General features: G+C 33.8%; 2 protein-coding genes across 3 annotated transcripts in view; one reads left to right on the top strand and one right to left on the bottom strand.

Annotated features, from left to right (window-relative positions):
* The window catches only part of LOC105233078 (protein prickle), a 182216-nt gene that overhangs the window by 133771 nt on the left and 21805 nt on the right, over positions 1-26640 (bottom strand). Inside the window, exon 1 of one of the 2 annotated variants that reach the window (XM_049452420.1) lies at positions 5925-6404. The exons of the other annotated variant lie outside the window; for it this stretch is intronic. The gene's annotated coding sequence lies outside the window, so the exon portion shown is untranslated. Of the gene's footprint in view, positions 1-5924; positions 6405-26640 lie in introns of those variants that run through there. 2 annotated transcript variants of the gene reach the window in all.
* On the top strand, positions 23052-24377 carry LOC105233080 (uncharacterized). The gene is made up of 4 exons (XM_029553331.2): positions 23052-23154; positions 23248-23403; positions 23573-23740; positions 24048-24377. The coding sequence occupies exons 1-4, from the start codon at positions 23074-23076 to the stop codon at positions 24198-24200; spliced, it is 558 nt and encodes a 185-aa protein (XP_029409191.2). The 5' UTR covers positions 23052-23073; the 3' UTR covers positions 24201-24377.

Here is a 26640-nt window from a genome sequence, read left to right as displayed (position 1 = left end):
TCTGTCACATAAAAAAATCATTAACGCTTGTCTTTCGGAAGTACATGAAATACATTGGGCGATTTTTATGACGAGTGAAATTATTCAACAAATAAACTTCTTTAAATTCTCTGTACGGAATCAAATTTCTGGTACCGAAACATTCAGAATGTTCGAATAGCCCTTCTGTGATAAATGTTTGTCGTGAGCAAGGGTTTTTGTTTGCTACAAATTATCCAAAGAGGGTCGAGAAAGCTTTGACCAAGAGCGAGATTCATAATGGCCATCATCTTCAAGTGTTGATCAACACGCTAATAAAAGAAAGAATTTGTGTTTGTCTTATTAAGTTTACAATACCTCTAGAATATTTCTAAATTTTAAAGTTGATCTGAGTAATGGTATGTGAGCTCCAGACTAAGTGCGCGTCTTTAAACGCATTTTCCTCGAAACAGTGTTTCTAAAATCGGTTGGAAAGATTTCTCGAGAAGTACTCAACCGATCTTTATGAAATTTTACACAGGTCTTTGAAAAACAATTCCTAAAGACTTGGACGAAGGACTACCAGGATGTCATGGAAATACTTATTTCTAGGTGTGAGTCTCGAATATGTTATTACGACACGGAAAGAGACGATCACTCGGCTGAAATCGGAGGGCAATTGTGAGCCGAAGCCGTCATAGCAGTCAAAAGTCAAAGTTATGTTGACAGTTGTCTTCGGTTATTGAGGTGTGGTGCACTTCGAATTCCTTGCGACCAGCCATACTGTCGATAAGGAATATACGCAAAGTTTGCGTGAAGCTATTCGTAAAACATTTTTTTTTTTCGAATTTATTGGTATTCCTAGCGACATTATTTGAAATTAATATTTTTTGTTGGTTTAGATTGCCATGGATGAAATCCTTGGTTTGGCCGCGTGCAAAATTTTAAAATGTGTTATAAAGGTAGATCAATCTGGTAGCACAGAACACGTTTTTGAGGAGAATAAATAATACTGATCAATATGCCTATTCCTTAGGCTTTAGCATTGCCACATAGTTTGTAAAAATGCTAAAAAAAATCAGACCATTAGACTAAAGTAAGTAACACTATTAAATGATAATCTATATAGATAAATATTTTACGTTTTGTTAGCTCGCTGTAGTGAAGGTGAAACTAAAATTTCCCTCTAAAATCACTTTAATTGAAGGTTTATGGTGGTTAAAAATGTTAAATCACTTTGTTCCTTTTAACCAAGCGCTACGTGATTAATATCCACTGCAATTACACACATCAGCTTTAGCTACTGGAATTACCACCACCCGTCGTACAAGTAATCAAAGCTTAAGCTGCATTTAAGCGTTAAATCGTAGCAATTAAATGCAGTGTTTGTTGCTCTTGTTGTTGCTTTTGAAGCGTGCACATTTTATCAACTGGAAATTAGTAAATTAAGCGATTGGCTGTGCTGGGCGATAAATTAAAGGCTTGAGACAAGAAACCAGTTGACAAATTAAGTTTTTCACTCGAAAAATTCGTGCGCAAAACGAGCGCGAAATATGAATAAATGCTTATGAGAGTGCGTGTGGCAGCGTGAAAGTAAGCTGCGCACCAGCGACCATGGCTAAGCAATTCGCCACCAACGCGCGCAAGTCGCGTTTGATAAATTAATACCGCTATAAACATGTGTAATTTATATGCGTGCAAGGTTTATGGAGATATAAGCGACAATTTGTAAACATATTTAAGTGATTTTCCAAATTTTTGCCGACATGCTATTAATATTTTTGCAATTTGTTTATATTTTTTTCAACTCTGCAATTTTAATTTCAGTGTTAGTTCGGGCGTGTGTTTTCAATGCAGTTTAGGTGGATTGCGTGCGCGTTATCGCAATTGCAGCCAACAGGTGTTTAATTACAATTTAACGCTGGCTGGTTTAAATTTTTATCAAGTAAAAACAAATTAGCAATAATTTGTTCAAATATTTTTTGACTTTTTTGAAACGCTTTTAAAAATTTATTATGTTGTCTGCAAACGCAATTTAAATGCTCTCAAAAAATAAGAAAAAAATTATATAAAAAGATATAAAAAATTTTTAAGATTACTGTGTTTATTGCATTTTGCACCACATGACATCATAACGGCGCGTATTGTTCTTTACGGTTATTGCTTTTGTAAATGTAATCTCATTTTCTCATGTCCATAATTTGTTGCAGTCTTTATTGCTTTAGCTATGACTTTAGCGAATAGCACATTTTGGTTTTGTTTTTGTAAATTTCCGTATCAGAATATGTCACCATAAGCCAGACATTGGCGCAGATTACTTGAAAATTAAGCGCTTCCCACACCCAAGCAACCAGACGGCATTGAGACAAAAGACTTAAGACACAAACTTGGTGGGTGTGATTGCTAATCTATTGGCAGTTTGAAAGTGGAAAAGCGTAAAGAATAATTAAAAGTTGTGAGTTATTAGGTTAATGAAGTTGTGTTTTAAAATGTGTGGAGTTTTGTTATTTGGAAAGCAAAATTTTGTATTTGTAATGTAAGTAAAGATGAAAAAGTTTCGAGAGTTTAGTTGAGTGACTCAAAATATGTTGATATTAAAAATATTTTATATAAATTTTTAGGAATTTTATGATATTGAAGACTCTGTTTAGTATTCATATTTCAAAAATTGTTCTTGTCACGAAACAAAAAGTGAGTTTGGCCGTATTAAGTATGGAAAAAAGTCTGCTTCAAAGTTTGAGTTTCCAATAAAATTATTTTCATTTTGTTAGAGAAATTATTTAAAAGGGGTAATCATGCTTTTTAAATACCATAACAATGAAAAATGGAAAAAAAATTAAATAATAATATTGAAAATTGAATATAATGAATAATGCAAGAGACTGCAGAGATTCTTAATATACATAAAAGAGTGGCTTAAATCATGAAGTAAGTATTTTCCTATTCTACATCCTTGCTGTGAAGTCGCAAAATGGATAATCGGGATGGATAGCCACTTAATTATTTTTCAGTCCAATTCCTTGTGAATTTTTCTGGTACATAAATCTCCACCACACGCTCTAATAGATGCTCCAAGAGCCCGCTGAAGCAATACAGACCAAAGTGCTCATTTACTTCAAATGTGTTGAAAATTGGAATATAATAGTTTAAAAAGTGATTGTATCGCTTCAGTAAAAATATTTTTCGCGCTATTATATGAATAAAAAGTACTAATAAAAAAATATTTTATTTAAAAACATATAATTTTAGGTCTGGTTATGCCAAATTTGAATGGATTTTGTAAAAATGTCATTAAATTAAAAAAAAAAACGAAAAATTATTATATTTCCCTGAAATTTTAATGCATTTTGTAGACATTTTTCAAATAAATTTTAAATTTAGTTATTTTAATTTAAATTCAAATTTTTTTATAATTGATTTGAAGTTTATTATTTCGATATAATAATATGTACTGCCCCAGTTCAACTTAATTTTTATGTATACAAATTTAATTGCAGAATACACATATCTCAAAGGTGGCCTTGTAATCACTTGGCGAGTAAGCAAAGCTTTATTATATTCCAAATTTTTCTTTTTGTTTTATCTTATATACATACACTATTTTTATGCAATCGTGGAGTCACTAGTTTACATGTATATTCAAATATATATTTATTAAACCGAAGCCACATCAAAATTTATTGCTCCACTTTGACGACTGAGTATTATTATTTACTTGTTAAACAGTAAGCAACGTCATATGAATCATTATTTTAATTTTGTACCCAACGCAAGTTCAAAAAGGTTGGCTGTAAGAATTTTTTTAGCTAAAATGTTCAAGGAACTAGCTTGAAATCGATTTGAATGTGGATTACTAAGAGCAAATGCATTTATTTTTCGTGTCAATGAAATAATTATTTATTACAATTAGTACAAATATTTCGATGTAATTAAATCTCATGGTCAAAACACTGGTAAACATAATTTTTGTCACACGAACTTTGTGATGATGTTTGTTTCTGTTGGTGTACCCTCAGTAATAACAAATAATTGTTTTGTTTCAATCATTCCCAACTTTTTTGTGATCAAGTAAAATAATGGAGCAACTTAAAAGAGACCTTTCTCCAGCCAAATGAACACGAAAATTATATATATTTTTTTCGATGTTAAACAATAATTTCTCTAAAATTTCATATCTTTCACATTTGATATGAGTTTTCGTGTGGCAAAAATAAATAAAAACCAATATAAATATATTTTTTACCTAACGACTTGGTAATAGCTTTATCGGAGTAGAAAATTATATATTTTTCTTATTATAATTTTGCACCCATCCTTTCTTGCTCATTTGTGGGTATGCCGGTAATGGACTACTACATATAACATATAGTTGGCAATAAGCTCAACGATCAGAATCAATTCTTGTATGGAACACGTTTTCATTTGAGAAGAAATCTTAAGAAATTTGGCATGGGGTTATTGCCTAACCCAATAATGTAATCTCGAAAAAAAACTGCTCAGACCGAATCACTATGGCATATAGCTGCCATAAAAATTGATTGATCAAAATCAAGTTTTTGTTAGAAGAACTTGAACTTGTGAAGGGGATTATAGATAAGATGCAGTAGAAGTTAACATGTTTTTCTTGTTTTGAAACAATGTGTCTTTAAAGGATAAGATGTCTTCTTATCTTCATTTCATTGACGTAAACACTGTTTATAGCCGAGTTTACAAAAATGCACCAATCGTTCTTCCTTTTCGCTGCTTGGCGCCAATTGGAGCTTCCAAGCGAAGCCAGGTCCTTCTCCACCAAATAACTTACGACTAAAACTTGAAATTTTTGTGGAAACAATTTATGAGAAAAACCCGTTATGAAACACCTTTTAGAAAATTATTCACAGAAGATTTTTGGACTTAATAACCAGTATAGAATGATTGGGAAAAAAAATTTTTTTTTATTTTAGAATTAGCTTATTTTCCATCAAAATGTCATAAAAATATTCCACAATATTTTCAGAACTAAAAAAATCAACAAAAATATAAGTTTTATATTTTTAATTTTTTTATTTTTATTTTTTTATTTTTATTTTTTTATTTTTATTTTTTTAAAGGATTATATTTTTTGTAATGTTGTGCCCAGTGGATTTTTTATTCCTTAAAAAATTTAAAAAAATTTTAAAAATTTCCTACAGGGCTACACACAAGCGCGCATCCATCAAGATATCAAATAAACATAAAGCAAACCACACCATTGCACACACAATATTTATATCTAATCATATATGTATGGACACATGCTATTTGATATCAAAGACTGAACAAAGCGACAATATAAAGAAATAACCCACTGAAAAATATTCAATTGTAAGCGCGTCAAGGCTCATATAAATGACGACACCGCATGCATTTTGATGCCAAATGTGTAGAGGAGTAGTAGGAGATCGAACAAATAATCACGGCAAATAAGAATGAAACGGCGAAAAAATTAAAAGCCCATAAAAAATTACAGAAATTGTGAATGTGCGTCGTTGACACATAGAATACCAAATGAAGGCATTTGGTGGCAGCGACCACTGGGTCGCACGCTCGTAAGCTACGCCTAAAGTCACAGCAAGCTGAGCTGCGCGACGACAGACACTTTATGCATAATTTTCTTTTGATTTTATTTTTCCTTCGCTATAATTTTATTTACAACAATTTTCGTTTGCATAATTTTTCACTGCTTTTGTTGCGCTGCGTAAACACAGACACACATACGCGTGTGATGTGTAAGTTATCTCTGTGTGTGTGTGTGTGTGGAATTCAATTGAAGCAAACGTTTTGTGGCGCGCGCGATCGAAATCAGAAAACGGTCGCTGCTCGTCGGCGCGCTAACAGCGAATGCTTGATAATGTGACAACAATTCACGGTAAATGTACACAAATATATATATATTTATACATAGAAAGTTGTAGTTGTGTTGCACAATAACACTTTGGTACACGCACCTTTAACACTTTGCCAAAATGGGGAATGCATACAGCTTGTCTGCAGCGGCAAGCCAACGACAGCAAACAGCAACAATGTGCCTGCCACAAACTGCTGCAGCAGCGATGTGTTGCTTGTTGTTGTTTTTGCTTTTGTTGTTCTTTGTTGCGTTGTATCGTCTGCTTTTTGGCGCGTTACAATCACACTCTTTATTATTTCCGTGTTGTCGTTGTTGTTATTGCTGTTGTTGCTGTTCGGCTTAGTTGTTATTACGCCTTTTATATGCTGGCAGTACTTTAATCCCTCGCAGTTAATACGAAGTCGAAGTTGTTGTCGAAGAATTTCTTGCGGAGGTTTGATTTTTGTTTATTTATGTTTTGTTTACTGTTGTTGTTGTTGCTGTTGTAGCATATTTTCACAAGTCACTGCTTGTGTTGTATTTTTCGTTGCATATTTTTGGTGTTGTAAAAAATTTTGCACACATATTTTTTTCAAGTTTTGCGCAGGAGTCCAGTGTATTTTATATTTTTTATAAGATTTGAACTTTTTCTACATTTCGGTTGGAGTTTAAAAAAATTAAAATTTTAATTATTATTGCTTGTATAACTAAAATATTTAATCAACAATATTCATTAATTTTTGGATTTTTTTTTTGTATATTTGAATAATATTTCTATTTTCTTTTTTTTCAGAAAATTTTTTTGTTAAATTTCTAATATACAAAATTTTATTATTATATTTTTTGTGTTTTTTTGTTGAACGAAAATGTTTGGAAATTTGAATTTGTTTTTTTTTAATAATTATATTTTTTATTTTTGTTGCGCAGTAATGAAGTTTAAGCAATATTTTGTTTAATATAATCTTTAATTAATTAATTTTCAAAATACAAATGAATAAAATGACCAACTTTCCTAAAAAATTTAATGTGATTTATTTGAATATAAAAAGACAAAAGCAAAAAAAAAATATAAATTAAAAAAGTGGCTTTAATTTTTTTAATCAGCTTTGTTCTGAATTTTCAAATATTATTATTTTTTAAATATTTTTTTTTTCAAAATACTTGATTTATTTATAACTTTCCCTAGAAACTAATATGAATTTTTTATATATAAATAATAGAAACCCTTAAAAAAATACAACTTAATTAAAAAATGGCTTACACTTTTTCATAAAAAAAATTTATCAAACTTTATCATTTATTTGTGTTTACTCTGTTCTGAATTTTCGAATTATATTTTTTCAAAATACAAATTAATAAAACTACGATTTTCCTAAAAATTTCAATGTGAAGTATTATAAAATATTTTCTTTATTTCGTTCAGAACAAGTAGTATTTGTAATTTAATTTAATTTTTATTAAAAAAAAAAATTATTAAAAAAAAAATTAAAATAAAAAAATTATTAAAAAAAATATTAAATTGACTTACAACTTTTCTAAAAAATTAATTAAATTATTTAAATGGACAACAAACTAAAAAAAATACATTTTAAAAAAATTTTCTTATAAAATTATTTGAATAAATTTATTAAAAATGGTTTTTATATTTTTAATAAACAATTTTTCGGGATATCTTTTTTTAATTTTATTAATATTTTTTATTAAACATAAAGTAATCATATCACCAACTTCTCTAAAAAATGTATATAAATCATTTAATATAAAAAAAAACAAAAAATAGTAATTTTGCTAAAAAAGTGCGACCAAGTTATTTTTGTAAACTTTTTTTCATATTAGAAAGTAAAATAATTAAAACCTTTTCGAAACAATCTCATTGAATTGTTTAAAAATTAGAATATTAAAAAAAAAATATTATTATAATTAAAAAAAAGTGTTCATATTTTTGAATAAAAACATGTTGATTAAAATATTTTTAAATTTTTTTTGCCTTTGTTATGAATTTACTAATTTTATTACTTTTAAAATTGTTTTTCAAAAAACAAAGTGATTTACAACAACTTTTCCAAAAAAGCAATTTAAATTATTTAAATATACAAAAAAAAAATATGAAGTAAAAAATAGTTTTCAAATTAAAAAAAAAAATTAAAAAATAGTTTTCATATTTTTTAATAAAAAAAATGTGTATGCATATTATTTTTAATTATTTTTGGCTTTATTCCTACTTAACAACTTTTACTTTTGATTATGTTATAATATTTTATGAAACAACAATACACACAGATTTTCACTTGTTTACATTATTTTTTATTATTTTATTTCTTAAATTATTATACTTGTATTTTTCAAATAACTAGATTTTGCAAATTCTTTTGCTTTTCGGCTCTTTAAATATTTCTAGCTTTTTATTAAATTTTTCCACACTTTGATTGGTTGTTACTCAGTGTCTTTCCATTTCACTGTTCATCAGTGCACAGTTCCACTTTTTTCATCAAAATTCTATTTTTTCTGCAGTCAGCATCATATAACTCTTTTAATCCATACGACATAGCTGTTAGAATGACTGTAAGTATTGTTATTCTCTTGTTCAAAAGTAAAAGTAGCACACTCAATGCGTGTTGTTCTAGAAATTATTTTATAGCACTCATGCTTCACACTAGTGTCTGATAAATATGCCTGGAACACGGCACATTCGAATGCTTTTCGGTTATTTGGATTGTTGATGGTCTTGTGAGGCTAGTATGTATACATTTTTGCACTGCCGAATATAGTAACGCATATGAATTTGCATAAATATTGCCTTTCTATCGGCATTTGAATTTAAAGAGTTCATTTAATCACCAAGAAAGTACCGCAAATACATAAATATGTATATGCTTACATGGGTACCGTTAAATGTACTTATATTATGATGTTGTAGTTAAGATTAAGTTAGAAAACTTTTGGTGAACGGGCTAATCTATTGTTGCAAAAAGAAGCTAATAATGGCTAGTAATGCGCCAAAGATAACATTAGCCTAAAAAGAGCACAAAGGCTTTGGATTTTGTAATGAATGAGATTAAGACGTTACACTTGGCAGTTCTAGCAGTAAAGAAATAGGTAGAGATTTTCGTATCTTAAAGCCATCATATACATATACAGAAAACCAATAGAAACAAATATTGTGCTATGAACACAGTATGTTTACTCATGTCCTATTTTGACGAAAAGTTTTTCACTTTATAAAAGAGTCGAGTTTGTTATAAACCTTTCGGCATGACAAAGCATTTATGTTTAAAAACATCCAAATAGGCTGGTCAAGGGGTTCAAGGAATAAATTTGCGGTAGATTTTGGAACTTTAATACATGAGCATCAGGAAATATCCCATAAAATCAATATATATATGATTCACATAGAATTTTTCTTTTCGGAGCTTTCTACGCTTCGTTGTTAATGTATGAATTGTCAAACAAAACTAGAAAAATGGGAGTGAGCCATAAGGACGTCAGCATATGGTAGTTTAGCAAATAAAACACAGAGATTTGGACTAGCCGCTTAAAAGTATACTTATGTAGCTAAAGAAGTGTGTTTGTTGTTTTGGGATGATGGAAACCTTTTCCACATTGAAAAGTCCAATTGTGAAATCTTTAAAACACTGAGACTAGATTAGACGAGCCGCCCAAATGTATACTTCAGTAACTGAAGAAGTGTGTGTGCTGGTTTGGGAAGGTGGGAACCTCTTCTACATGGAAAAGTCCAATTGTGAAAGCGATATTTTTACCAGCTGACGAAGTGTTGAAAAGAGTGACTAGAAAAAATAAAACTACAAATTCATAAATTTCAAGCCCAAAGCAGCAAGTGTGCTCTTAGGAGCAGTAGCATGAAATTAGTGTATTGCGCAAGATATTCTGAATAAAAATAGTAGTTAAATTTATCAACAGGAAATCTTAGGTACAGATGGTCAAAAATAGGCTATTTATCTTCAAGTTCTCCAAGAGAAAAAAATGAAAAACAAATACTTTTTTTGCTGAGCAGTAAGGGTTAAAAACATGGTATAAAAGTAAACAAAGGTTAAATTATTGTTTTCAGTATTGATAATATGCTCCATAGCCGTCAGAAATGGCTCCGGGTGACCTTTTCCTATTTCAAAAAATAAAGAGAACCTTAAAAGGGCGTCGTTTCACAAGCTTAGAAAAAAAGCACTACAAGAGCCAAAGACTATCCCAAAAATCACGTTTGAGAAGTGTTTCGGCGATTGCCAGAAGCGCTGGCATAAGTGCATAATATCGAGTGGAGACTATTGAATACTATCAATATATTATTGAACACATCTCGTATATAATTTAAAGCATGATTGAGCTTTATTCACATTTCTAGGTATATAATTTTTGTCATCAAGTATTTTTTGTTGTTAAATAAAATTCTAATTTCATTTTTGGTTTCTCACGAAAACCAACTTCTAGTTTCATGGCAATTGATGCAATTTAGATTTTTAAAATATTTTTTCTAAGCACAATACTATAACGAAGCACTTAAAAATTCGATACGCAACTTAAAAAATAATTTTGTTGGTTAATTTTTTTTTTTTTGTATTTTTTATGCTTACGCTTAAACCCACCGGATATTTTTTTTTGTTTTTTATTTCCACTTTGATTTTATATTTTCAATAACAAATCGTCTATTGAAGTGATGCTTGAGCAAACATAGAACTAGTTTACATTGTAGAACCGAAGCTCAATCAAAAGCCGCTATGGGCCACCACTGAAACGCGCGATAAGACACTTTAACCGGTAATAGCAAGGTTTTGTATAACAACGCGTTAGCGACACAAACCGACAGGTGTTACCGCACGCCGGCACGTTTTTACTCAAACTGAAGCCAACTCACGCTGAGCCGGTGAATGGGAGCCGAAGCAACGCAGTCGAGTTAAGCAAAGCTGAGTGGAGCCGTTGATCTTGCCAGAGCACTGACTCACTCACTTGCTCTCTGCTTGCTTTTCTTTGGCCACTCCAACGGCGTTTAGTCAAGTTTGGCGCTTTCTTGCACGAATTTCATTTCCGTTTCATTTTCGCATTTCTTTCGGAAACCGTGTTTCATAGTCGAACGAACTGTGCGAGCTTGCCAACATGTTGCACATAGATGTTGCAGTCAAACTGAATGATCGGCTGGACTTTAACACAGCGATCAGCTTGAACACTTTGATCTGCTTTAATCTCTGAAGTGGCTCATGTACTTGTATGCGTGTATTTTTTTCCATTGTCTATGATTTCTACGCTTTTTCGCTTATTTTGCTGTTTACATTCATGAACTGTTGTAATTTTCTGGAAATTATGATTGAAAGCGATTTGTTAGCTTGCCGCTACGGCAACGGCTGGCGGGTCTTTCACGCTGCCACCAAAGCATAACAAAGACCATTAGTTAAAAATAGTCCACAGAGTGCGCATTTTACTCTTGAGTTCAATGTAGGCGTTTGTGTGTGTGAGTGACCAACTCGAGCTCGGCTTGTAAATACCGTGTTCTTTGCCGCTTAATGCTACGCGTGTACCTACACTTTGTAATTAAGTAATTGCGTTGCGTCTTTCGCCGTTTTGCCCTCCTCTCTCTCGGGGTCTAATAGAGTTCCACAGTAGTTGCCCATTTAGTGTTCGGCTACAAGATCTGTTGCCATTTTTACGTCGCAATGATTTATTGATGATATTTGCTGTTGTTGTTGCACACATTTAAATTTGTTTTTATTTCAAATATGAGAATTTTGTTTTTGCTTCGGTGGGTAAATGGGAGTATAGTTTTTAATGATCACTAATGGCTGTAAATGTTGGCGGCCGAACACCGAACACCCTCTTATGTTCATCTATGGAGTGTATTGGCTGTGGTTAGAAAGTGCAAAGTTGTCAGAATTCGTATTCCGTTATATTTACATAAGGAGTAGCAAACAAGAGCACAAGTCTACGGTCATTGACCCAAGAGACCACATGCATATGAACAATTCTGGTTATTGTATTGACTATTTCAGGAATGATATTTCTATTATTTGGTTAATTAATCAATATCAGTGCGGAGTTTAGTTTGAGTTAAGTAACTTTGCTGGAAAAACTTAGAGCGATTCTGTCTTAGCTAGAAAACTTGTGCCAAATTGAATATATTATAAAAAAATTTTAGTTTTAATCGTGTTCTCTTTTGCAGTCCAAAATCGCCTCCTAGGAATATAAAAGGGTCCTTCCTTAACTACGTCGACGACGTAAATCAATACACCAACCAGACTTCGGACGCAACTAACTTCAAACATGCACTAACTGCCATTCACAGTGAAGCCATAAACACCTTCACCGACTCCCTCCCAGTAAATGGCGTACTTGGAGTCAAATCACGCATTCCAGACGAGGAACTCGCGAGATTCGAGAGTGACCCTTGCGGAGCTGCATTCTGGATATTGTAACAGGATAAACTTAAACTAAGCCAGGATCGACTCTGACATATAAAATATAGGCATGCGATGCACTCTAACCACCTCTTTGCATGCCCATCTAACCGTACATATCTGACACCTCTCTCCCTATGGTCCGAACCCCGGCGAAACAGCACGTTTCTTGGACTTACCGTTGGATGGTCTTGATGACAACTTATCTGAACCTTGCCACCCTAATGGGGGCCAGATAACCATTACAATAATAACAAAAACAACGATCAACAACCAGTTGTTGTATGAAAAACATATTTATTTTACGAGATATCTTCACGAAATTTGGCATGGATTATTTTCCGAGGCAGTGATTCAATCTAAGGAGAAATTGATCAGATCGGATTACTAAAGCATCAAAATCCAGTTTTTGGAAGGAATCTATTGTATTTGTGAAGGGTATTATATGGTAAAATCGGTGCAACCAAAATTAACTTTTTTTCTTGTTTTTCTTTCTCAAGAGATGACCCCAGTAACAAATACGTTTCAGCGAAAGTATTTAGAACACTATAGCAGAAATCATAAACACACAATTAGAAAAAAAAATAAGCATAATTCTTTAGTTCTTCGAAAGAAAAACGATTTTCTCACCAAAAAAATTTAAAAAAAATTCTTATCAACCAATAAAAAAGTCAACATATAAACACATATACCTAGATAATAGTAGAGACAATAAAAGAGTATTTATGGTAGACACGCCGTTGTGCATTCCCACCGCCCAGCGATCACATTAATGCGCAATCAATCATCTTTTTCAGCACACACCAGTGCAGCACAGGCGGCTCCAGGCAAATGAACCAACAACAAATGGACCATAACTAAAGTCTGTGTCTTTGCGACGCATACTTGCGCCAAGTAAGACTTTTCATATCTACTAGTGCACACACACATGTACACATAAACATGGACACAGCCTCTCTGCTTAGCTGAGCAATGATAAACGCGGTCAAAAAGCAAATAAAGCTTAGCGGCTGTGGACCATGCGAAAAGCGAAAGCATAAAGCAAATAAATAGCAGACAGCGCTTACACGGGTGACAGCTAATGCGTCTGTGGCTGCACCTGCAACATTACAGATGGCAACAAAAGCAACAAAAAGTGCGCAGCCGAGCGTCAAAGATGTGGCAGCGCGCTAATCTCCAGAGCTGCTAACGCTATTAGCGAGCATCTACATGTAGCACATATGAATGCACGTGTGTGTATGTGTATGAAAGGCAGCTTGTGAAGTTTTGCCCGCTGGCAGCGTGTTGGAAGTTCAAGGTCAATCTGCAGGCGCAGCTTTGGCGACAAGGCTTGGCGGTTATTGCCACTAATGTTGCCGGGGCTGCCACAAAGGCAGTTTTTACATGTTCAAATGTAGCTATGTATGTACTTGTGGTAATGTGTCTATGTAGTTGGTAATTAAGACGCTATTTTTTACTCGAAGCCATGCGTGTATGTAAAATGTTGCTTATTAAGGCAAGCATCTTCGTTTTATCTAGGAAAGTTCGTCATTTAGATTTATGAGACTTACCATTTGTGAAAATTTTAGTTACTGAATGACTATGCGTGTATAAAATGGCATTTCGAACTCACCTGCAATGAGAAAAAGAGAAAAATATTTAGTGATATGCGTCTACAAAATCTTTTATATTTATATAGCGAAGTTTTCCATCAATATTTTATAGTGTATGTAAAGTAATTGAACAATATTTTTTATGCCCACGTGCAACGTATTGCCAAGGATAAGTTGTAGAGAAAAAGTTTTCCATTAAGCTCCGCCTAATGCGCCAAGCTATTTTTTAGACATCTGGGTATCAAGAAGAAGTAATTTTTTGTTATGGCCAAGATTTTTATTATAATAATGTTTGGTAGCGTCAAAAAATTCCAACCAAGATACATAAAATACGACTTTAAATAATCTCTCAAACATCCTTTAGCCATGTTAAATTGAATCTAAATTAATTTTTTCATTGTCTGTATGGCATGTAGCCAGTCTTGTTGAAACCAAAGGTCGTCCACATCTACAACCTCCGATGCAGCAATAAAGAAGCTATTAATTATTGCTCTATAGTGATGCCCAACCATTGCAATATTATTCCCGGCATATTTAAAATATGTTATAATGGTTCCCTCTGAACGTCCTCTATGTCATCAACATTGTTGCGGATAAAACTGTGTCCCAAGAAAGTGTTGTCGATTTGCATCAATCCAAATGTTTTGTGTACTAACGTACCCATTCTTTCAAAAAATGAGCTTAATTGTGAACAAAACTTTTTTGTGTAAATCGCGATTGATGGCCATCATCGTCTCTCACCGAACGTGCGAAGCGCTGATGGTCGTTCTTCTTTAGTTTTAGCACGAATTGGGTTTTATAAGGCCAAAAAAGAAACCAAGTTTCTAACGCCAAATCTTCCATAAAATAGATGAACACACCTTCAAGCGTTGCAAGCATGGCGAATGGACTTATTCAGTTCTACTTCGCATCATTTTGGAGATGCGCATTTTCGACTAGAGTATAAGTGGTGTGAATACTGAATATTGGACGCAGCCTGCGATGCATCGCAGGAACCGAACCAATAACAATTTTGCAAAACCAAACTGCGAAAAACATAACATGTCTCATATATTAATCGATAAAAAAGAATCTCATAAAACATTGAGGAAAAAATCGTAAAATTTGGTTCAAGTACTGGGCCTATTTCAAAGATCATAATATAAGTCAACCAGATGGCTGAAAAACAAAATATTTTTATATTGGGAATAGGAAAATATCTGGATTAATTTAGTTTATTTAAGAAATTTAAAAAATATATGCTCTGGGAAATGCTCCCTACTAATTTCATTAACATAACCCTCTTAATTATTTAAATACAGTGGCGGGAATTGAAATCCGAACAAGTACGGGCTCAAGAGCAGCAAGGAAAACGCCTTCTAGGAGCAACCGGTAAATAGAAGGCATTAACTGAAAGAATCGATTCAAAACCGCTGAGAAGATCAAAATGAAGACCATACATAGAAGACCTTGGAACCAAAATCACTGCTAGAACTATACGAAACATGCTCCGGGTTGCTGATTAGAACGCTCGATAACCCGAAAAAAAAACCACTTTTGCTAAGAAAATGCGTCAACAATGTCTCCGCTGAGCTATAAAGCACCTAAGCTGGACTGAAGTCAATTGGCAGAAAGTAATCTTCTTTGACGAGTTCAAGTTTAACATGTTATGCAGCGACGGGATGTCGTACGTAAGGAGAAAAACTGGTGCATGCTATAGCGAAGAGTGCGTCTGAATGACGCTTAGGCAATTTTATTTTGTAGTTTAGTAATACCTCTTAATATGTATGCAAAAAAATCAGATATGAACTGTTTTAATTTTCCCATAATAAAAGTGGAAAAAATTACCTCTTTTGACGGTACTAGAGGTATACCCACCTAAGGCCGTTAAAGCAAGCAAAAGAGGCTCAACAACATATTAGTTTTAATATGTATAAATTTGACTAAACGTATATTAAAAATAAAATATAAGCTTTATATAACTCTAATTCGTAGTTAGTCTAGAGAATTTGCACGTTCTTGAGGACTAGGAGCCAGATTCATACATTATCGTTTCAGTGGATCACAATATTTTATAACCAAAATTCTTACAAATACTTGGATACTATACACATGTATTGCCACAAAATTCTATCATATATAATTCGAATGGCGAACTACAATGCCCAAAACTCCGCCAACAACTTCGAATCAATTTTCATTAGCCGCAAAAGTGCCGCAACTGCAATTTCAATTTATCAGAAAATCAATTTGGCTAATTGCGAACATTATGGGCTCGTTTACCAACACATTTGTTTCAACGCAGTAACACAAACACACAAACACAAAACACCTTTTCACAAACATCAAGTAAGCATGCGGCATGAAGGCACGCAAATGTGTGCCACACATTTGGGGCGCCTCCGCTGGCAAAAGTCAAGCCGAGGAAATAGCGCCGTTCAGTCAAGCATGCCAAAAGCCAGTCAACCGCACCGTCAACTATTTACTCAGCCATTCAATAGTGTCATCAAATCAATGCTAGGGAAATATAAAATTCGAAATGGCCAAAAACTATGCGCTGCAAAAAAGGAAAATAATAAAGAAAGTAGTTAAAGGCGAAAAGGGCAATAAAGGCCATGAAAAATACGCTTTCGACAAAAGGAAAAATTTTGGCGCGAATAATCGGAACTAGCAGGCAAACGAGCGCCCAACGGCATTCGTGTCGCTAAAGTGATCTCATAAAATTTTATTTCCCTGCCGAAATGGACAATTTACCTATTTTTCTGCGCTTAGTTCGACCCTTTCGGCGAAGAGTGTGCTATTGAAGTGCGCCTAAATGGTCGCTCGTGCTGGTCGTTGGCTAGTTAGTTGTGCGGCTTTTTGCCGCTTCACTTTCATTTTTGGCTTGTCTATTTCTCCTCCTTTTCCAAGAATTTCCTTCTGTTGTTGTTGGCGACACAGGTGCGGTTGTTGTAGTAGTAGTTTTTAATGCTTTTTTATTTAGATTTTTCTCTATTTTAATAAGGGTAGAATTGCTTTTCGGGCGAATTGGCATAATGCGAAATCAATAATGAGGTTCTAAATTGCTGCAGAAATGGTCATTGAGGAGTAATTGTATAGTTTAATGAAAGTAAGGATACTTTATGGAGAAAATGTTATGAGGCATTGGTTAGTGGTGGAAGTGATAGATATTTTGATATTAGAACAACTTATATTTCTTTGAGTTTCACTTGTTTTTGTAGCAATAAAGTCGACTTTGTAAGATTCAATTCTGTTCGTCTAATTACTCAATTTTGATGTTCTAATATTTTAGTTTTAATTTAGGTGAAATTCAAAATAACGGTATAATAGTCGAAGAAGTACTTCTAGAGTTACATAGCTGAGCCAATCAAAAACAACCGTTGTTCTTTTACGAAACGAAAATCTCTTCCGGGGTTGAGGCACCAAACACTCAGTAAGATGTTAGAAGTGTAAAATTTCTTGGCCTCATGGGGATTTAATACTGTCCAAAGCCACCAAGGCACTCATAATATGCAGACGCCTAGCCGGCAAATCCTGCGGCTGCAAGCCCGGTATCATAAGATGACTGTATACCATGATCGTATTGTCACTTATGGAGCGGTAGGGTAGGCTTTCAACTATAGAAGCTGCAAAGGTTCGCCTGTGTCTGCGTTTCAAGGGCAATGTGCACTTGCTCAACTGCAGCACTTGCATCTGATGTGATCAAACAGGTAGCGAAACATACCTGGCACTTGGAGGAGGCATTGCGGGACAGCATACCAAACTATCCATACAAGTGAGACGTTTTCCGTATATCAGAAGGCAGAATCAGAAGAATGTGTGTGGAGGAGTGTACTTCTAATCTGGCTGCCGGGGCATAAAGAGGTAGCCGGCAATAAGTGGGCTGATGAACTAGTCCGCACTGCGGAAGCATCCAGGATGATGGGGCCTAAACCAACCCACTTCTAGGAGGGTACAACCTGGCAAGGTTTAAGGAGGTGAACAACCTCCCCCGAGACAAATTCCATCTTCTTGTCTCGCTCTCTGTATGGCACTGCAGGTTCAGGAAGCACTTGTCCAACATGGGCGTAATTCTCTTACGCAAACTACTGGTTCTGAGATATGGAACAGGAAACTCCAGAACACCTGATTCTAGATTGCCGAGCAATTTGCAGAAGCAGACTTAAGATCCTAGGTTCCATCTACGTGGAGAGGAATCACAAGACCATAGTCGCGACCAGCAAGGCTCCTGGAATTATTCAGGATGCTGTACCTGTGTGACCATTTGTGATATAGGGGCGGGCACAATAGACCGCAGGTCGCAAAGCAAAGCCTCAACTTGCTAACTATCTACAAAGCTGACACAAATGCTGCGAAAGAATCATAGTTATGCCCAGATCAGTAAAACCATAGAATAGTTTTAACTTTGCAGAATTTTCTTTTTCGAATATTCAATGCTATCAAGTTTTGTTTCATATGTATGTGTGTACATGTAGTATTAGGAATTGTCATGAACCAATTTAATTGTATTGCCTTTTTTTTTATCAATCTTAATACTTTTATTATAAATATTATGAATTAATATTACAGTAATTACTTTTATTTTAGAAAAATACACAAGAAATAAAATAAATCATTTGCCCCTTAGCGTATGCAATACTATTCTCACATTGGCTATGGCTGCTATTTTTAAGCTCAGCTACACTTATAACCCATACAAAGCAAATTATACTCAACTACTATTTTTTAACTTCATAAAATGTATACATGCTTTAAATCTATAGTCATAACCATTATTTCATATAAATATTTTAAAAAATTTTACCAAATTAAATAAATAAATAAATACGAAATTGAAAAATAATAACATAATCAACAGCAACGTCCATTCCCCACTTCACATTACATTCAACTGACGAGAGCTGCACAAAAATATGAAGCCAACTGTTAACATTCGGAAGCAACAGCACATTTTCTGCCGCTGCTATCATTTCCGCTTTCGACGTTCTCAAATATTGAGCATTGCATATGCGCAGGCGCAATACATAACAGTGGCTGCTAATAGCATTGTCTATGCTCTAATGAGAAAGTCTCCAAAATGTAATAGATGCATTGATGATTGGTTTGAAGCTTTGCTAATGAGTTATTTACTATATTTGTATATAGAACTAGAGCTAGAGAAGTATTTAACTGTGTAAAACCCAATAACAATATGGAAAAAATTAAAGGTAAATCAAGCAAAAGTTGTGTTTTAAACATTATTTAAAATGAATATTATATATGAACATATATTTATATGTATAGATATATACATATACATATGTATAAAGATTATATATTTCGTCAAGTTGCAGTTTATGAAAATTAAATATGTGTGCCTCATGTAAAGTAGCAAATCCATTCGGCGATTTATGTAATCGATGCTTAATTAGATTATGATATGAAGATCAAAGCTGAAGAAACGAGACTATTGTAACTTGCGACTTTGGACCCAAAAGTCAGGTTATATAGAAAAACTCCAATTTGGTTTGGTTCGAATATGTTATTAGTACCAAATTCATTGTGATATGTCGAAGTATCTCATTGATTTCATAGCTCACTCATGAGTACTTGGATTTGTACTTCAAATCTTTAACATCCTATGATATTGGACCAAAGTCATGCGAGAGATATATTGCATCAGAAATCATATAATCAGAAATCATATACGGTTTTCACTGTATCTTCCCACATTTCTTATTATTCGCTGCTGAGCACGATTCCAGCCCCAATTTTTAATTTTAGTTATTAGTTTTAGCATTGGGCTACTCTTTTTTGGCTTTTATGTCGAATCTTCCTTTGCACGAACTTCGTTTGCTTTTAATTGGAAGAACTCGCGCTTTTATACGGCCAAGGAAGAACAACATTCTCGAAAACTATTTGTTTTTTGGCAAAACTTTAAATATTGGAGGTTCCTCTAAAACTGTTTGATATTGACGGGATCCCAAGATTGGTTAGGTTAGTTATGGTGTCAATTTCCCTAATAAAATAAAAATCCAATATATCACTTTGCTATCATTAGATTCAAATAAGGAAGCCTGTTGCTAATAGTCCTCTTCGATACACCACGCACTGTGCACGAACCTTGTTCGTCTGTAATAATATGAAATGCAGTAGCAACAAGAAAGCTTTACACGAGTAGTTGGTGCTGCTTGCAGATTGCAGCAGAGATTGATTTCTGCACATTGACTTATACCAAAGACTTCTGTTAGAAAAGTGGTCGATAAACGTTCCATTGGTATGAATAGTTTGGTAAGTGATCTCCTGCTCCAATACCTTCCGGTATTTTAGAGCCGGCAGTGTATTACTGGATAGTGGTGCCCCTCAGTAGTATGTCGAGCACAGAATCGTTCCACTCCGCCTTACTGCCGAGAGTAACTCTGGACTTCTTTCTAAAGTTAACCCTCTTCGTAACACTGTCCCTTGAACGAAGAGTCGGAGGTGTGTCTTCCTCTTTGGCCTTTATTTGTTGAGACGACATTATCTTCCCTTTGCCAAAGCCCATTGCTGCCATTAGCAGCATAGTATGTTTCGCTTTAGTTGGATTTAATGCAGGAGGTATCTCTGTATAGGTTTATACCAGACGATGTGACCTAAGCCAGTGGTTTGTTCGATTCGACTTTACTATATATGTATGTATATAGAGATATTCACACATATGCACGTACACACATATACAACATAAAAATATACTTATACTCCTGTAAGTGTGTATTCAAAACGGCGTTACAATAGCTGAATTGTGCGCCATATAAAATTTTTAATTAAACAGAACGCTATGATTACTAAACAACAACAACTACAACAACAACATAAACGGCGTACCACAACAACAGTCACAACAGTAATCACATGCGTGCGTAGAAAAAAAAGTAAATTTTTCATCCTTCTTGTTTTTTCCCTCCATCAGCAGCAATTGGGGTTGATTTTTGAGGTTGATGGTTATGCTGATGTTACTGACGACAACGCTGATGGTAATGTTTTCGCGGCTGCTGGTGCCTGGGCTGACTGTCTGTTGCCTTACCGGTGGCGTGATTGGTATTGGAAATTGGTTGGTTGCCGTTCGGTTGTTTAGTGTTGATGATGATGTTGTGTGTAAATGTTTATGGCAATGGTGTTGGCAGCGTTTTGTATTTTTTGTTGTTATATATATATTTTTTTGCAATGAAAAAGATGATGAGCGAGCTCAACGCAATGCGTGGGGGGTTAAAGGATGCGGTGATGATGGTGACATCAGCCGTTTTAGCAACATTTTAATAAACAAAGAATGGAGAGGAAAACTTATGTACTTTTGTGTAATTGTAATTGTTGAAAGAAGTGTGAGAATTCAGCGAAATTGGGGGATTGTGCTTTGATTAAAAAATATGCTTATAGATGAAGCTTTTAGAGGGCTGAACAAATATTTATGAGAGGTTGCAATTATTAAAGGATATAATGTAGATAGATATGTGAGCTCATATATATGTACAAATATAAACATTTTTGCGGAAGCTTGACTATATGATCTCTTTCTCCAATCCTGGCTAAGGCAGTTATGAGTATTCTTATTAGAATTCACAGCTTCTTTACGTCTAACCCTTTTTAATGTTACTGCTTAAAGTTTTAATGAGTTTTGTATTTTTATACCCGCATAAATGTTAATTGAGTATGCATTTTCAAGTGTTTCTCAATCCTAAATAATATTGGCTTCAATACTAGGATGACTTTTCCTCTTTTCTGCAAACTTAATTAAAAAGTACTTACAAAGAAACAATACTAACAAAGGTACTTGTATGCTTAAAGAACTTTTAAATCAATCTTGAGGGGAGAAGCAGTCGATATAGGTTCTTCAAAAATCAGTACAATATTGATTTTCTCTAAAAACAAGAAACAAATTTTAAATCAACGGCACCGAAGTTAAACATATGCATATACATAAGTATTTTATATGGGTTATTCCATCCAATATTTACAACATTTTTTTTTGTGCGAACCATTTTTGTTTTTCATATAACCAAATGATTGAAGGTCATTTTCTCAAAATTTAAAATTTTAAAAATTCTTAACTTTAAAATTTTTCATACAAGTAAAAAAAGTACATACGTTTCCAATATTTTGCCTCTAAGAACATAAAATTTTCGTACGAAAAATTTTTTTTGGATGGAATGGCCCATACACACTGTGACAAAAAAGTTACGGAAACGCAAAATATTTAATTATTCATTAATATTTATTTTGTCGTCTTCAAAGTAATCCACACCAGATTAATATACTTATGCCAACGATTTTTCCAGTCCTCGAAACGCTTTTCATAAGAACTTTTTGAGCTGGCCTTCAGCTCCTTCAGCGAAATTTTGTTCTATCTCCACTATCGACTGAAAAAGTGTTCCACATAGCAACAATTTCTTATTTGAGGAACAAGAAAAAACGCAAAATACATTAATTGTTCTTCCACAACTCCGGCCATTTTCGTCGAATGTTATCACGCAATAGAGGTGGTTGCCTTATTGACCGTCTGTCCCTCCGAAACACATTCCTGATGCATCAAACCACGAATAAGGAAAAGACAAAGAGCATCATCTTGATATTTGAGTGGGGTGCTTTTATTCGGTTTTAGCTCGTTTTTTTTCGGATCCATTCTAATAATTGTTGACTTATTTGCATGTCAAACTCATAAACCCATGTCTCGTTGGCAGTTATAATGCTCCCCATGAATGTGGAATCGGAATTCGCACAATCAAGCATGTCTAAAGAGACCTGTTTACGGTAATACTTTTTGGAAAAAACATTAGCTTGATGATGATTCGAGCAAGAACCTGTTTCATACCCAAAATATCCACCAGAATCATTCGAACGAGCTCGCGAGAGATGTCGACCTCCCTTGTCTAACACTTGTCTGACGAAAATTAGAATTCATTTTACACAGGTTTCACTGTATTTATAAATTTGGAAATATATTACATTTAAGCACTTGCGTTAATCAGAAAACAGTGCTAATTGATCTGGCTAACGACAGCGTGTCAACCAAAAGCAATTATTAAATTAGAATAAAACAAATTTGGGTATGGTGGAAAAACAATATACCTGGACAGACAAAAATATTTATGAAAATAGTTTAAATTCACTATAAAGTAATTAAAAAAACATTAAGTGCGTGAAAATGTTCAGCTAATGAGGCTTTGGGGATGGCAAGCGAAAAGTCATTTATAAATTTACAATCGAAAAAGGTGCAAGCAACTCGTGGCAAAAATAAATTTTTATAATTTTTTTTTAACTAGAAATTAGTAAAAACTATTTTAAATTGAAAATGAAATTTTCAGCAACTTTATCCGCAGCTAAATTTTCCTTTTTTTTCATATTTTCCTTTGTGTTATTGCTGGATCATGCGGTGAGTTTGTAACTGATATTGTACTCCAAATGAAATAAAGAATTATTTATTTTAAAATAAATGTAAGAATGTGCTTATCTCATTAACTTATAGCTTTGCGACTCGTTTTGCAAATTTTCCAATGTAAGGTGTCACTCTTACGACAAGTCAAAGATAGTCTTCAAATCATGCTTCTTGAAGGCAGTGCGTGGCGAGGACAGTTACATGAAAGTGCATGCGCAACTGAAGGAGGTTGGCCGGGAAGCGAATGTGAGTAACAGACCGAAAAATTTAAAACCGGCAACTGCTTATAGCAATATAAAAAATTCGATTTCTGGAATATACTTAATTTTATTGTGAATTATAAAGCATATATGATATACTCTTATATATATTTTAAAATAAAATTTAAAAACATAACCAATATTATATTTTTAAGGTTTCTATTCGCCTGCTAAAGCGTGCCAATGGTTGGAAACCTTTCCTGTATAAAGTCCACTTTGACGCTTGTAAATTTATGAAAAATACGCGAGCAAATCCTGTGGCCGAGTTCTTCTACAACATAATGAAGGAGTACAGTAATGTTAACCATACCTGTCCGTATGATGTAAGTGCTAAAAACATATCAAATAAAAGGTCGTAAAAAATATAAAAAAATATCAAAAAAATATAGTCAACAAAACTCTTTTAAAACTGATATTAGTATGACTCAAAATATATATAATAATATTTTAATTTTAATATTTTTTATTTAATTTTTTTTATTTCAAATATTTTTTTTTACTTAAATTTTCTTATATACAATTTTTTTATTTTTCACTAATTAATATTTTCAATATTTTTTAAATTTTATTTATTAATTAAAACTAATTCTTAATTAAAACTTTTTTTCAAAAATATGAACTGTTTTTCAGCACGATTTAATATTGGATAAATTTCGTCTCAGCAGCGATTTGGTGAAATTGCCATTCCCGATTGGTGAGTATGCCGTGGATACAACCTGGTTTGTTAACGGTCAATTGTGGGCTCGCGTAAATGGTTCCTGCCGAGGCGCAGTCGATATGTAATACACACACCATGAGTATTTTGTGAAATATTTTTATGGTTAAAAAAAGTTTAAACTATTATTCGAAGTGATTTGTGGCATTTCATTATATTTTGCATTAGTCCGAATTTATTTTCAAAAAAAATACATATTGTGACTCTTTAAAAATATAAAATACAAAGAAAATTACATTATTTTTTATTAACACACTTCTTAATAACCCTCTTATCAGCACATTCTTGTTCAACTTGATTCATTGCCCTTGAGCTCGTTCTGTACGCAAAACTTTCATCGCATTGACTTTATTGAGGTATTCATGGCACTGGAATGCGTAATCCATATATCATGGTCTACTTATGGTAACAGAAACGAACGCAGAAATAAAGAAAACTCGTAATTAGTAAGTTATTTACATAAATGTCGGGATATTGTACATACAACAGATATTGTGGGCAAAAAATAGTAAGATTTTTAAATTTAAACTTCGAACGAAAATCCGGTCGTCGAAATAATTTTTTACTAGGTTGGACTGTCAGTAACATCTGTGCCAAATGTCACATCAAAATAATCATTAATGTTTAGTATACGCTTGTCTTTCTGAAGTACATAAAGTAAATTCGGTGTTTAAATGATGAGTGAAAATATTCATCAAAGAATCTTCGCTAGATTTGGTGTTGGAAAAGATCTTAGGTGATAATTGTTTGTCTGTAGGCAAGTGTTTTTGATTGGTACAAATTATTCAAGGAGAGTCGAGAACAAGTTGACGGCAAACCATGCTCAGAGAGGTCAAGGAACTGGTGCATGATAATCTACGATTTACAGTCAGAGGTCTTACTGGCATCGTTGGAGTATCGGAAGGACTAGTGAAAACCATTTAGAAATATCAATTGGATCTAAGAAACACGATTGGCTCCAAAATCAATAATTTTTTTCGAAAAACGACGTCGCGTTAACGTCTGTGAAACAATGCTTTCCGACTACCAGGACATCATGAAACATATTATTACTAGCGATGAGTCTTGGCCCGGTATCGGCCGAATGCCGTGGCAAAGGTGAGCCAAGCCGAAAAAAATCACGTCAAAGCAAGCCAAAATCAAGGTTATGTTGAAAGTTTTCTTCGATTATCAAGATGCTGTGCACTTCGAATTCCTTTCGACCAGCCAAACTGTCAACAAGGAATAATATTGAGTATTATGTGTCGTTTGTGCGAAGCTATTTAATGAATCAGTGACGCTGAACAGTGCCCACTAAAGACTTTAATGGTCCGTTCGTACTTCAGATGGGTATAAGTAACTGGAACGAAGGAACAGGCCCGGATTATTATCTGCCCAAGAACTGTCAACTCGGCACTATTTTTCGAAATTACTTCAGGATTGTTTTCTGCCGCTAAAACAACAGCAATAATATCCTAATGGAGCTGGATGCACGCATTAATGGGATCTGTGCTCCTCCACTTTATGAATTATTTTACGGAAGGATATCGGTTTTCGGGCTTACAAAAATCAACTTGTGCAAGAAGCAGAACGATCATCAAGAGCGTCGCATGATCTCGATTTTTACACGAAAATATGAGCAGATTTCAGAGAAATGATTAATGACCTTTTTGTGACTGTATTGGAGGATGTTGACACATGCAATATATCCAACGAAACAAACAATTTAAAGAAGCAAATTTTGCTAAGCGTTTTATCATGTGTGTGGACCTGTTGCAAGGCCTCCAAGATTTTCAGATGTTTTATTTCTTCTTGGCACTAAGAAAACTCCCATTGTTATACTTACTCACTTAAATAGCAATAGTACTCTTCCAAAAGGAAGTGTCAGAGAAAATGGCCCTTAAAATATCAAGGATAAAGAGTTTAGTTAGATTTTTTTTTTAATCTGCAGTGGCTAAATTACTTGTAACGGCTGATCCAACTAGAACTGCGTTTTTCAATAACATTTTTTTGACAGATCTCGAGTGAAGCGAATCAAGCTGTTATGTTGTTTTTGTTCAGTATTTAGGCAAACTTGTCGCATTTGACACGAAAAGCAACCTAAAGCGATTGATGAGCTTTTATCCAGAAGATAACGGTGGATATGAACACACCAAATTTCATCAAAAATGATGCCTGTGAGAACGTAACCGTCAATGAAGCCCGAGATCTCGGCCATATTTTGGTGTCAACAAGACAGCGTCGCTTCCCACATGTCGCATCAATTGATGGAATTATTGAGAGAACACCTCGGTGAGCAGATAATTTCATGTTTTGAGCCAGTCGAATTGGCCACTATGATAAAATCGAGTGCTATCACACTTCTTTAGACTCTTTCCTGTGAGGATAAGTAAAGTCTAAAGTATATGCGGACCGCTTCGATTCAGGCTTTAAAGCAAAACATCACGCGTGTTATTCCTCAGTTGGCAGTCGAAATGTCATAAGGTCAAAGGTTGTTTTTTCGAATGATAATAAACATTCCCAATTAAT

Source organism: Bactrocera dorsalis, chromosome 3 (assembly GCF_023373825.1).
Source record: "Bactrocera dorsalis isolate Fly_Bdor chromosome 3, ASM2337382v1, whole genome shotgun sequence".
NCBI classification, from domain to species: Eukaryota; Metazoa; Arthropoda; class Insecta; order Diptera; family Tephritidae; genus Bactrocera; species Bactrocera dorsalis.
This window is presented reverse-complemented; position numbering and strand designations above follow the sequence as displayed.

What these genes read in the sequence shown, in the direction of transcription:
- LOC105233080 (XM_029553331.2), top strand. Translation starts at nt 23,074, where the DNA reads ATGAAATTTTCAGCAACTTTATCCGCAGCTAAATTTTCCTTTTTTTTC. An exon ending in AGGTTGGCCGGGAAGCGAAT is followed by an intron (nt 23,404 to 23,572) that starts GTGAGTAACAGA and finishes TATATTTTTAAG; the next exon opens with GTTTCTATTCGCCTGCTAAA. An exon ending in ACCATACCTGTCCGTATGAT is followed by an intron (nt 23,741 to 24,047) that starts GTAAGTGCTAAA and finishes ACTGTTTTTCAG; the next exon opens with CACGATTTAATATTGGATAA.